Source organism: Labrus mixtus, chromosome 5 (assembly GCF_963584025.1).
Source record: "Labrus mixtus chromosome 5, fLabMix1.1, whole genome shotgun sequence".
NCBI lineage: Eukaryota > Metazoa > Chordata > Actinopteri > Labriformes > Labridae > Labrus > Labrus mixtus.
Window position 1 is genome coordinate 13,974,821 of NC_083616.1, and position 13,548 is coordinate 13,988,368.

At 41.1% G+C, this 13,548-nt stretch overlaps 1 protein-coding gene across 2 annotated transcripts in view; it reads right to left on the minus strand.

Moving 5' to 3' along the window:
* arb2a (ARB2 cotranscriptional regulator A) overlaps positions 1–13,548 on the minus strand; it is a 144,580-nt gene that overhangs the window by 127,836 nt on the left and 3,196 nt on the right. For both annotated transcript variants that reach the window (XM_061037954.1, XM_061037953.1), the window contains exon 4: positions 8,505–8,605. In XM_061037954.1, the coding sequence (XP_060893937.1) occupies positions 8,505–8,605 (101 nt within the window). The remainder of the gene's footprint in view (positions 1–8,504; positions 8,606–13,548) is intronic.

The window sequence follows — 13,548 nt, forward strand, 5'->3', positions numbered from 1 at the left end:
CCATAAGAAAAGCCTCTTTGTCACCTAATTACCAGTGTGTTATTAGTGCTTTAATGAAACGCCTGCAGGAAGCAGTTGAGTGGCTGCATCGCGACATCAGACGGTAGGATAAGCATAAGGAGTGGTTTCGGCAAATAACAGAAGGAAAGGCAGGGGGAAGAGAGGGAAGATAAAAACAACTATATTCAAACCAAAAGGTTTTATGAACAAAATGTCTTATCTGTAACAAATTTAAATTGTCATCTACACTAATGGATGGGTTGCAACTGTATAGCGTGAAGTGTGAATTTACTTTACATCATCCAAACTGGGGGACAAAGTCCAAGAGAGGACATTTAACCTCCAAAGACACAGAGCAATGACCCTGACTGGCAGTTTACATTACAGCTGTCACTTTTGGAGCTATCTAGTTAAAAAAAAAAGCAAGGACATCCGGATGATGATGAAACCTCAAACACTAATGTTTCCTTCATGACAGTGAGAGCAAACGTGGGAGAGTCTGCGGTGAGGTCAGCGCTGTCTGTGCTTTGTTTGTGTAGAGGAAGCATTGTGGCGATGAAGCAAGTAGAGCAGGATCAGGGAGGAAGGAAGGGACTTAAAGGAGGGCTCAGCGGGAGGAAAGAGGGAAGACAAGAGGGGAGAGGAGGAGAGGTAATCCCTGGGAGCCAGAGGTTGGTGCCAGCTCCCACTGCGGTGAACAGCTGAGAGGATGGATGAGTGAAGCAAACAGTAAAATACTTGGTCTTTAAAACACTCTTTTCGACTGGTGGGCTGTGACATCAACTTTCTTCAAACACCTGGCCATCCCCATAACAATCTCCTCATCACTCTCAATCATACACAAAGCCAAGGTCTTAATGAAGAACATTGTGGCTGCAAGTTGATATGTCTTTTAAGTCCTCATCGTGCACATTTATCAGATAATGTGAGTGCATGAGTTTGTGCTCTTGCACTGATTGCAACAGTCATGCCTGGTTTGGCTGATCGGACCCAAGGCGTCAAGGAGATCATCTTTCCTGGGCACATACAGGACAGGAAGACTAGGATAGATAAAGAGGTGGGGGTGACGAAGAGATGAGGAAGGGGGGTCAGGGAATAGAGGAAGGCAGGAATGAAAAAAAAGTAGACGAAATAGTTAAATGGTAGGACAGTCAACAAAAAACAAAGAAAATGAGGTAATTACAAAGAAGGAAGAGGACTAATGAGATGAAAAGAGCCCAGAGAGACGCCATGATGATGACCTGATGTTTATCAGGGTCAGCATTAGTCTTATGGCGATAGATTAAAAGGTCTATTAGAAGAGTTTCAGGCCAGGTGCTGACGGTGAACTAAGCAATCAATCAATTAATAGACACAAAACATATTTCCAAAAAGCCTCTGGATGCGTCCAGTCACAGTTGCAAAGCTGTTTTTAAGGCCTTGTGAGCCTCTTAAATAAAGTAATTGGAGACATTTTTGAAACCTATTGCGGCCCGTAGAGCCACACTTGTTTATCTCAGTGTCAGCAATGAGCACACATATACTCAAGGCAGCAGCATATATAAAGAAACACATGTTCAGTCACACACACCTCTTGTCTCTGTAGTCCAGAGCCCCCTTCCAAAAGCCACTTAGCCATAGAAACCAGAGAACAAGAAGAGGCATCAAAGCAGTTTATATAATGAAACTGAAAGAGCTGTCCCTTGCTGTATCACTGACTGCACCCAGGAAAGCGTTCCCTCTTCTCCAGAGAATAGAGGAGATGAAGAAAAAAGGGGGGAAAAAAAGAAAAAGAAAATCCCCCCGAACAATGCAGCACAACAATGGCGACAACAAAAGCAAAGTGCACTCAGAAAGAGAGTGTGAAAATGAGAGAGAGCATGAGGCAATAAAAAGGTTGTTTATTTTAAGTCAGCCTTGTGTACCAACAAAAAGTGGTTTTAAAATAGAGCCTATTGTTGTGAATTTTTGATCTGTCAGTCCACGTGGGAAACAAAGAAAGAGAGAGAGAGAGAGAGGGAGAGAGAGAGAGTGGTGTAATTCCCATGAGGTCTCTGTTACTCTTCTGTCAGAGGAGTGAGGGGCTCTCAAGGGGAAGAGAAAGTTTTCAGACGCCGACTGACAGACTGACTGTTTACACTCACACAGATATCCATCTCTCTGTCACTCCCTCCCTGCACTCCTCCCCCTAATGGCATCATAATGACCTCCTTAGGTGTTAACTGAGAAGTCGACAGAGGTCTAATTCAAAGCAAAGTACTGTACACCACCGTGGGTGCCGGCAGTAGCGACAGATGCCAGCACTGTAACTACCAGCCCTCCTGCCTTTTCCCTAACACCCCCCCCCCCCACACACACACACACACCAAACAACCAGCCCCCTGTCCAATTCGCTTCTCTTTCATCACCTCTAATCCACCTCACCTACTCCCTGAAACCATTTTTGTCTGACTGTGTCTGCTTCCTCCTAAATGCTCTGAGCAGAAGCTGTAGCAGCAGTGTTTAAGTGTTGTGGGACTGGAGACATGATGGCAGTCAGTGACTCCAGGCAGACAGCTGTCATTTATAGTCACTCTTTAGAGAGATCCCATTAGATTCCAAACAGAATGGTCCACGACTGGTATGGGGCCTCCTGATTCTTTAAGTACAGTATGGAGGCCTCTCTACGGGGTTCCCACAACATGACTGCACCATCATTTATAAAGTAATTCATTAGACTTGAGTAAGTTCAATATCCCATCATTAATTAGTGTTGTCAATCTAAATGTCTTAAGAGTAATGTCTTCCTGCTTCAGAAAAAACGAACAAAACGCAAACACGTTTGAAATAATTTAAATTGCAGTATAATGTAATATCATATAATGCAGTGTAATATAATATTCTAAAAAATATATACAATAAGGAGCTACTAATAATTCATTATTAACAATTGTTCTTCCCCTTCTCCTCAGTATTTTGCTCAAGAGCGCTTCAGCAGAGCTTCACCGTTGGCCAGCTGGTCACTGATATGACAACATCAAGCATCCATTATGAGGAAACAGAGGGAGACAGAAGAAGAAGAAAAGATAACAGAGAGACAGTGGAGAGTATGGGAAACAAAGAGAGAGAGAGTGAGAGAGGGAAAGAGAGAGAGAGAGAGGGGAAATGAAGAGACAGAAAGAAAAAGGAGAGAGAGAGAGAGAGACGGTTTTCTAATTCAGCCATCTGGCTAGCTTTACTTCATTATAATATTCTGACTGTGTGCGTGTGTGTATGTGTGTGTGTGTTTACAAATTTGTGAGTGTCTTCCATCCCACAGATGCAGGCAGAGCAGAGAAGAATCCTCATTTATTAACAGCTTAATAGAGCTCCATCTGGGCCAGACCCTATGCTTGTCTTCTATCAGAGAGATTCATCACCCAATCACAGGAATTAGACTACAACTGACACCTACACAGACCGAGGTGACCCCGCTGCATCTTGCGACACTGTTCAGATAGCCTGCCTAGCTGTAGTACAGTCAGAACCATTACAGTCAGAAAAAAGGATGGAAAATGTCAGCTTGGTGCTCTCACTGCTGATTTTTTTTTTTAATCATATTTACATTTGTCAGATCAGAATACAAAAGAAAGAGCAAAAACCTCAACACGTAACACATTAGACGAAGGAAAAACTATTCATAAACTAGAGCTTATGGGTACTTTACGTAAGTACTTATAGAGTCCACTCACAACACTAAGGGATGTTTTAGTTGCAGAAGTGATATTTTTCCTACTTATCTACAAACAAGAGAAATCCTTTCCGGTGCTAATGCTGCACCTTCAGACTACACAGAGATACATACTAAATGCATTCTAAAGAGCTGTGGGTCAACTTTCAGTGTAACACTTTGTCAGGTGTTTAACTGCAGCCCAGGTGCCTGAGAGCAAAAGTGCCCAAGCACAACTTGGCTTTCCATTTATTTCACCTAAAATATACTTGCAGTTCATGTTGTTCATACAAAGTGTATGTTTTAAACCTCTCAAAGACAGAATCTATAATTATGTGAACATATAGATAGACCGATATTTACGTATATTGGAAACAGTTTACTTTTGAGGGATGAAAACCGAAGACTAAAAAAAGTATCTCCTGCTCTAGTGCCAGATTTGGTCGCATATCTCTCTCTCTCTTTTTTTGCTTGGAGGCCATCACACCAACATCCTCATTCTTCCTCTTTCTATCCGTCCCCCCATTCAGACAAGGCTGAAGTGCAAATTGGACATCTGGTGCTGTGATGTGTCTGACAATACAGCCGCCACCCCATAGCACACACCCACACACCCACCCACCCACACACACACACACCCCCCCACACACACACACACACACACGCACACACACGCACACACACGCACACACACGCACACACACGCACACACACGCACACACACACACACACACACACACACACACACACACACAAGCCGTCCTCAACACAAAATAGAGGACTATCAGGATATAGAGACACAGAAAAGTAGAAAGAGCGATGGACAGAAACAAGGCAACCAAAAGCAGGAGGATTTCATTTTAAATGATAGCGTAATAAGTTGCTTTACATCAGACATTAAGGCAACAAGATACAAAAGAAACACAAGACCATAAATGACATACCTATGTGTATAATCATTAACGAAAGTATTTATAGCTAATTGAATATTAAGTACTCATACAAAGTATGCCTGGAAAGATAATATTACCTATAAACAGTAAAATATAAACTAAGTGCAGCTTCATTGTAGGGCAAGATTTGATGTAACTTAAATGTAACTTAGATGCAGTTAATAAAGGGAATTATCTTTAGTAGCTACAGTCAGAGAAGACTACATGTTTCCAAGTAGTTTACAACAGGTTTTTGTCGAGCTTTAACTCGGAAAGCTGCTTCTCTATGTTTAGTTTTGACTTTAGAAACAGCTGGCACACCAAGCCCAGATGATCCGAGTGGAAATTGATTATGCCCAAATGGTGCTTTATGAATCAACAGTCACAGTAAAGTTAATTATTTTACATAAAGGAAGCCATTGTAAAGATCTGAGGGCTGTGATAGAAACCCATCTATTGAGAGGACCTCTAGAAGCAGCTTTCTAAATCAGCCTGCCAGCATTAGAACAGGTGAGTCTACTTAAAACGAAGACATGGATACGTTTTCTAACTCCCACTGAAACGGATGTCCTTTCATTATGTCATGTGAGACATAAGGCTAACTTTGTTATTTACATAATGTGGATTTTAACATCTGCAGCTGCATTTCATTGTTCTTCTTTAGTTCTGTCTCTCCTTAAACGGAGACAACTATAGTACATCCAAACATCAATTTGTTCACTCTATTAACTATTGCTTACTAAATCCTGTTGAATTTTAATATTGTATAATTATTTGTGACTTCTGCAGAATATGATCCAACATTTTGTGCTTTCCATAATCAACAATATAAAGAATGATTTGTCAGTTTTCTTAAACACAGACTGTGGCTGATTTATATCAAATTTAATCTACAATCCACATTTATTTGAGCACATTTTGTTACTTTTCTACTGGTTAAAACATAAATAGGGGCAGGAAGTCAAAAATATTAGCCTAACTCAGGGCCAAACTTACAGGAATACGAGGAAGTATGCCCTTCAGTCGAAAGTAGAGGCTTATGATGAGCTGAGAATGTTTTCACTTCTTAAAGCTCATTGCAAATAAATCAGTTTTAATATAGAATGTGTTAATGTGTTGAGTTGAATTGTCCTTTTATCATAGACCATAGCACCTAGAATGCAGTGTATTTATTGTTTTACTTATTGTGTTCCTTATCTTCGTGTCTCCCATATTTTAAAATTAGTTTTCTCCATAGCTGCATGTGAAACTTTCCTCCTTTTATGTCATTACATAAAATCACCTCTAACGATTTAACCGGAGGTAGAATGTCAGCAGTGTCCCTCCTTTGGCCATCCACTAGATGTCCAGAGTCAAAGTTGGCTGAGCTAAATCCAAAATCCATTCCACTCTTGCAATCATCTTAAGGAATTGCATCCAGAAGTTTCCAACAGGTAGGCATCATGTTCATAGGACAGAAATTCCTAGGTTTTAGTAAGTCTTCAAGTCTGTGCACTTGATTGGTTCTGAAGAGATGCATGTCCGGGGGCTGATCATGAACATTGGGCTGTGCTCTGGAGTGATCTGGGCCCATAATATTGTTTGAGTAGAAAGTTACTCTACATTTACCCTAATGACATACAAAGAATATCTTCCTGCCAGATGTAGAAAAGAAGGAGAGGAAAGGGATAAAACAATAGATCAACAAACAAGTATTTTTGGCCAGCAAACCCAGGAGTGATCAGCGAGGTACACTTGTGTAAAATACTCATAGAAAGGCTGACTAAGCAGAATAACCCACTTTACTACCAAAGGCATTCTATTCAGTTGTGTCTATTTATAAAGGAGCATATTTCTTACCAGTACAAACAATGCATCTGCACTTGCAAAGCTTTACAAGGTAGGATATTCATTTTCTTGAATCATCTGTGGCCTAAAACAACAGACAGGTAATAATGCTTATTCAGGTAGTGCTCCTTTCTTCTCAGCCAGTTAGTCTCCTGCAACACAGTCGACACAGTATCTGTCCTCTTTACACAAGCTCCTATCATCTCTTTACACAAGCTCCTATCATCACTGATTGACACAGTTTCCTCTTTTCTTCTCTTAAGAAAATACTTCTGTCCATTTTTTTAATCAGAGTTTGTGAATAATATTTGCATAAATCCTGCTTGATGATTTTTTTGTATGCTCCAAATGTTTGGCCCCCCTCGGATTTCTCCACTTTTAGTTTAAATGTCTGTGTGTTCTTTCAGGGCCTCTGTTTGCATGCAACCAAATGTTTGTTACTAAAGTCTTTTTAGATGCTGGAAGATAGTGCCTTAGCAGGCAAAAGAAGAGAGGGGAAATAAAGCCTTCACAGAAGGCTGACTCTCAAAGGAGCGACTGTATACCTGCATTAGAAATAATAAAAACACACAGGTAATCCCACAAACGGCTCTATCACTTTGCTTTGAACATCAAAGACTGAACGCAATTAAAAGCAACATAGCAGGGGATGCAAATAAAAAACTGATTACAAAAGAACATTGTCTCATTATCTTAATGGATATTGCAGTTGGTTGTACTACTGAAGAAAGTTAGAGGTGAACTTTACAATGGAGTGTGATTTGATCGATGGTGTTGTAGTTTGCAAACACATGACTCCCTGTGGGTATTTTGGGGTAAGAAACCCTTAAAATGCCACAGACAAAGTAGCTTTCAGTGTCTATGCAATATATGTAAAAAGCCAAAAATCCATCTGCCTCACACCATTATAATTAATACAATATAAAATACTTGGTATGTTAACTCTTCAATGAAGCAACAAGAAGGCAACATCTTGAAATGTCATGTTACCAAAAATTTCAGGTAATAAATACTAAATAGTAGGGATGCAACCATACAGTCAGCCTGCGGTTCAATACGTATGTACCTTGGTTTTCTGTTCAGTTCGTTTCTTAAGGCCCGGGCTGTTGGAGTGTTTCTTTGGTATTCTGTTCTTTGGAGTTTTACGCAATTTTACAGGAACAGCAAGGGGGCTACGAAAAAACAACTTTTTTATTCCAAACTGATTTCTTTATTTTACTTTAAAACAAAACAACCTTTCCAGTTATACACCTTCCTGGTGTATGGTGTATAGTCTCAGTGAGTAGATGGCATCATTTAAGTAGTGCGATGAGTAGACCCGCTGTACAAACAGGAAGACATTTCAGTATTATGAAATACATTTTTTTTTTTTAAATGTTTGCCGACCTTCACACAGAAACAAGTCATAAAGCATTGATATTTCATTCTGTTACTTTTTGTTTCAAACGTTGCTTTGTCTTTTCTCCGTTCACTCTCACCTCGTCTGCATGATGCAGGAATCACCTGCTGGCTGTGTGTGTAACAATCAGCAGCTTCATGTTAGTAACGTTACAGCCTGCTGTATAGTCTTTGCTGTAGATTTGTAAGACAAACTCTGTAATGGTTTCCATCTGAGTAGGCGACACATGTAAAACAATTTGACTCTGAGGAAGCCGTAGTGCGTCAAAAAGTTAGTCATTTGCACCTTTATTAAATTTGCCTTAAGTGATTTGTGTGCTCTAGTATTGTCTTTGGATCCTGTCTGAAAGAAGGCATCCACTGAATTATATTTTTTGTACGTCAAAGTCCTCTGAGAACACCAACCTCCATTTTTGGAGTGGCTGAAGCGCAAGAGTTTTCTTCCTTCCAGTCTTGTCCGCTTCCCCCAACCTTAAGTGCATGTGACACCCAGCGCATTGACTCACTGCCACACACAAACAGAGCCAACTCGGAGAGGAATACATGCATGTTGGCTAGTGTACGCAAAACTGAAAGTCTGCAAGCAGTGTAGCGTAGTGAACCGCCCTTATTTAGAGAATTGTTGTATCCTTTCATAATAGACCCAAAATCTGGAAAGTTGCAAAAAAGATAGCTGTTACCTCCCCAAGAGCTTCATATCGTTTCTGATTCCAGCGGTGGAGATCCTCCCTGGCGTTGAATACAAAGGGCTCTCTTGATTTTATATGTCTGAGCTGGCCATCTGTGAAGAAAGAGAAATTGTAAGGAAAAAAACACATCTGTAATGATAACTGATACATGAATTTGTCAGAAAAGGAGGCAGATCACTACTTCTGAAGGAAAATGCAAGATCATTTCTATCTGAAAAATAAGGCAAACTAAGCTTGTCCAGTCAGGATTTATTCTCGCTAATCTTCCATTTTGCTCTCTTTTGGTCCCTTTGCTTTTTTTTCAACCCTCCCTCCCTCAACCCCCATCCCCCCATTTGGCAGGTACAAGGCCTGTGGATGCAGCGGCGTTCTTCCAGTCACGACTCTAACATCCTTCTGGGTAGTCTGGTAGGCCAGTGCTGGACAGCTGGTATGGTAAAAAAAATCTTTGCCTCTATCCCTCTTCTCCATCCCTCTGAAAGCATCTCCCCTTCCTCTTCTTCCTTGCTCATTCTGGCAGCAGGCCACAAGCCTGTCTCTGCCATTTCACCTGGAACCTCCAAGAGCAAAGACTAAAGGAGGTGTGGGAAAGGGTTGCAGCACGTTCACATTCACGTTTGCGCGCGTGTGCGTGTGTGTGTGCGTGCGTGTGTGTGTGAGGTAGCCTGGCACACATTAGCCACCAAGACAACTGCTCCTTGCAATTCCTTTGAGGTTGCTGACTGTCTGGGTATCAGCCAAACACCCTAACTAGCACAGCTTACACAAACACAAACACACAACTGCAAGCATGCACACACACACACTGACACACAACAACAGAGAAGCAGATCCAGCCAGGAGGGCCAGGTGCGACTCATACAGAGTGTGTGTGTGTGTGTGTGTGTGTGTGTGTGTGTGTGTGTGTGTGTGTGTGTGTGTGTGTGTGTGTGTGTGTGTGTGTTATGTGTGTGTGTGTGTGTGTGTGTGTGTGTGTGTGTGTTTGTTTCTCTAAAATGTTACGATTGCATTTACAACACAACACCCGACTGAGGAGAGACAAAAGCTCTTTGGGACAATTTTTAAGTGATTTATTGTAAATCCAGGCAAACAGAGGAGTTTGTATCATATCCAGGTTTTATTGGATATAAAACTATCATAAGACGGGAAAACGCTGTTCAGAAATGGTACTACTTTTTCTTTAATACCAATTACCCTTGTGTGTCTGTGCAACCTCTGTGTTTATACCTTAGCAATGAGCCCATCGATCCTGGGGTTGACATTACAACACAATAAAACACTAAAGAGTGTTAAATTTAATTTTGACCTTTATGACTGCAGCATCTGTAAGAGCTAAACCACCGAAAAGTACACATACTTAACCCAAATAGCCAGGGGGCTCTCATACTTTCTCAATTATTGCACAATGTGAGGAAACCCATCTAGGATATAAATAAATATAATACCTTTGCAAGATAAAGAATGCAAAAGCACTTTTTCATCTCATTTAAATTGCCACCATTTTTGCCCCTCTATCAATGTGATAAATCTTTCATTGCTAACAAACTGTTTATCCAGCATTTATTTTTATGGAAAGTTGTTAGACAACCTGCAATCAGGAATCTAGGTTTGTCATCATGTTGCATTAAAAAGCAGACTGGTGCCTGCAGAGGTGGAGCAGGAGACGAGTGAAAAGTAAGGATAAAGCAGTGTGCACAAAAAGTACCTTGAAGGAAATCAATTATACATTCATGCAGGGATGAGGATCTAAACACTACTGCCTAAGAGAAGGAAGAGAGGAGCTATAATGAAATCCTACTGTAGGAAAGGGGTGTGCATGTGCAGGCAGGAGGAGGCATCATGTGTGTATGTGTGTTTGAATATGAGCTAGGGGGGGTGATCAGCTCCATTGCCTCCCCCAACACATCCTCTCAGAGGAATAACGTTTTCTCAACTTTTCTCCTCTTTTCTGTCATAATTAGCATTCTGTTCTCAATTTGGCCGCTTAATTAGGTGTACATAACCTTGGATTTCCAGTAATGGAAAACTGGAGGGCTAGCAAGATGAAGCCATCATCTTCAGTGATTAAGATACCTGCAAACTATTGTACACAGCCTCGTCTGTATTCACATCATTACATGGTCAAATTAACATTTTTGTTCCACCTGTCTCGGGCAAAAGGTAGCTTGGGTGTAGCTATAGAAATACCCGAGGGCCAGAGGGAGTGTGAAATGCTATCCTTGAGAAACAGGCCTGAGTGGAAATTGACAAGACATACAGATGAGTAAGTGTGTGTGTGTGTGTGTTTGTGTGTGTGTGTGTGTGTGTGTGTGTGTGTGTGTGTGTGTGTGTGTGTGTGTGTGTGTGTGTGTTATGTGTGTGTTTGAGAGAGAGAAAGAGAGAGAGAGGAGAGAGAGAGAGAGAGAGAGAGTTGGGTGGGGGTAAAAGGGGCGAGGGCAGAAATAGAGAGATACAGAGAGTGAAAGAAACAGAGACTGAGGAGCAGAAAGGTAAGAGAGAAAGGATGAAGAGTCTCTGAATGTGTTCCTCCCTCCATGGGAGACTGAGCCGGGACTTGAGGGTGGGGTAGGGTGAGTGTGTCGGTGTTGGCATGGTGGCGGGTGGGGGGTTAGTCTCTGTGTCTCTGTTCTTAGGTACAGCGAGGTTATGCAAATGCTCCGTCAGGCGCAGGGCAAGGCTGAGTAGGTTACTGACGGGCCGTAGAGTACACAACATGTCCCCCACTCAGCCAGCCAGACAGCCAGCAGAGACACTGACAGAGAACAGAGGGGGGAGAGAGAGAGAGAGAGCGAGAGGCTATGGGGGAATACTAAGAGACAAAATCACAAGCTTTTCAAGCCTCCAGCTTCTTCCTTCTGTCCACCTGGTTTCATCAAAACCAGACAGGGGAATTCTAAAATTACTTTTATATCTGCAGGACCCACACGGCATTTTGTCCAGCTCTACTACCTTCTCTCCCTGATAATTGGCACACACACACACGCACGCACGCACGTACAAACACACACACGAACACAAGGGTGCCCACACACACACAGATCCTGGTTAGATCCAAATTACGGCTTTCTTTCTTTATAGAAATTATATTCACCAAAAAGAAAAGTTGTTTTCTTTCTTTACTTAAATGGAAATGTGTTTTATGTTAATGATAACATATTGACTGTTAATTTATAACTTAAAAAATCTTTAAAACTGCACCACATCACATGACCATCTCTCATTCTAACTCTAACAAATCTACCCTCAAACCCTTTATTTCCTGTTTTCTTGTTTATTTTATGCCATCATTTATTATTGTCGACGTGTTTACATTTTTGTAAAGTAATACCTAAAATGTATAAAATGATCTATTCAATAATTGTATACAGTATGTTAATCACTCTCTTTATCCCTTAATATTTAATGTAAGAGAAACAGAACTTTACTTCTTCACTCTCTTCAGCTGCATTCTTCCTGCATCCTGAAGGAATTATGAACCACCCAACAAACAAACACGATAAGTGACTATCTCATTAGGCTGCATTCTCTTACCTGTCTTCCTTTTTCTTTTTTCCACTGCCGCAGTGAACAGTCTTTGCAGTTGCATAGAGTTTGTATCATGTTTAATATTGATAAATAAACAATTAATAAGCTTTAATAATTCCTGCAAAGTGACACGTTTCCCATTAGGTCAAACTTCTTAATGAAGCGCTCACATGCTGAGGTTTTTTCATTTAAGTGTCCCATCATGACCAAATAATATTATGGAAATACTTAATAAATATTTGAATGTACTGCACTACCCCAGCCTGAGAGAGAGAGAGAGAGAGAGAGAGAGAGAGAGAGAGAGAGAGAGAGAGAGAGAGAGAGAGAGAGTGAGCGAGCACACATCCATACAGGCAGTGTACCTCAAGGTGTGCTATCAAGCTATCTTGAACATGACTCAAGTAAAGGAACTACATTTATAAACCAGTGGTTCCCATAAAGGGGGCCCGGGACCTTCCAGTGGTCCCAGGAGTGGAGGGACACTCGGTTTGTTGCTCTTAAGGAACAATGTTGTTTAGACTTTAAATTTGTTAAACTTTATATTTTTGTGCGTTTGTCATACTTAAGAGGTAAAGTCACTTTTTATCTCAGACAGCAAAACCTGTCTCCATGGCTCCAGGTCTAATGTTATGAAGAAGACATAGGCAGTGATTAGAGGGGAAATAAAGGTAGAAAAAACATTGTACGGCTTTCCATTCAAGTGTTTCATTTTCAAATACAGGATAGTTAGCCCAGTGTTTCTCAAACTTTATTCTGTCATGGCAACCTTTAAAAATTTGCAGAATCCCAAGTCACTCCAGTCCAAGTTTATTAATATAAAATAAACATTCTACATCCCTCTGACAGCCGTCTAACACACAACAAGGGTTTGTTTCGAGTTATACAACAATGCATAACTGACTTACAATCAGTGGGAAACCTTACCCGGGGATGATATACACATCCGCCCTATTCTGGCAAGGATTGATGAGAGGCAGACACAGAGCTCAACCATAGTCCTCAGTAGCTCTCTGTACAGTTCACACAAATATGTTGTGGAGAGGGGCAGTAGAATTTCAATTGCAGTGGGCTACCTGAAACGATTGGATATTCCTTCTCCAATTATATCCAAAACATTTGTGAGGCTGTGTCGTGAAATTTAATTTTTAATGTATGATCTTCACTGATAACTCCTGTGCCATCAATGGCAAGTCTTTTGAGCTGTCCAGTGCACATAAACTCCATGGGTCACGTACCCAGTCAAACTTTGCCAATGACTCTGATGGAAAATAATGGCAAAACCGAGAAATTTCTGATGCCGAGAGATATGGTCATAGAGTGTGCTATTGTCTGAATGTTCACTGCACAGGACAAACATCTCAAGTCATCCTTGTTCCACAAAGGAACGCCAGAGTCAGTTTAGATCTAAAGCCACGCAGTTTGTCAGACAAGGTGAGAAGATTTTCTTCTTCTTCTTTGCCTTTCACTTAAGCGTTCAGTTAATTTAGATCGGCCAAATGCTCCACGAGTG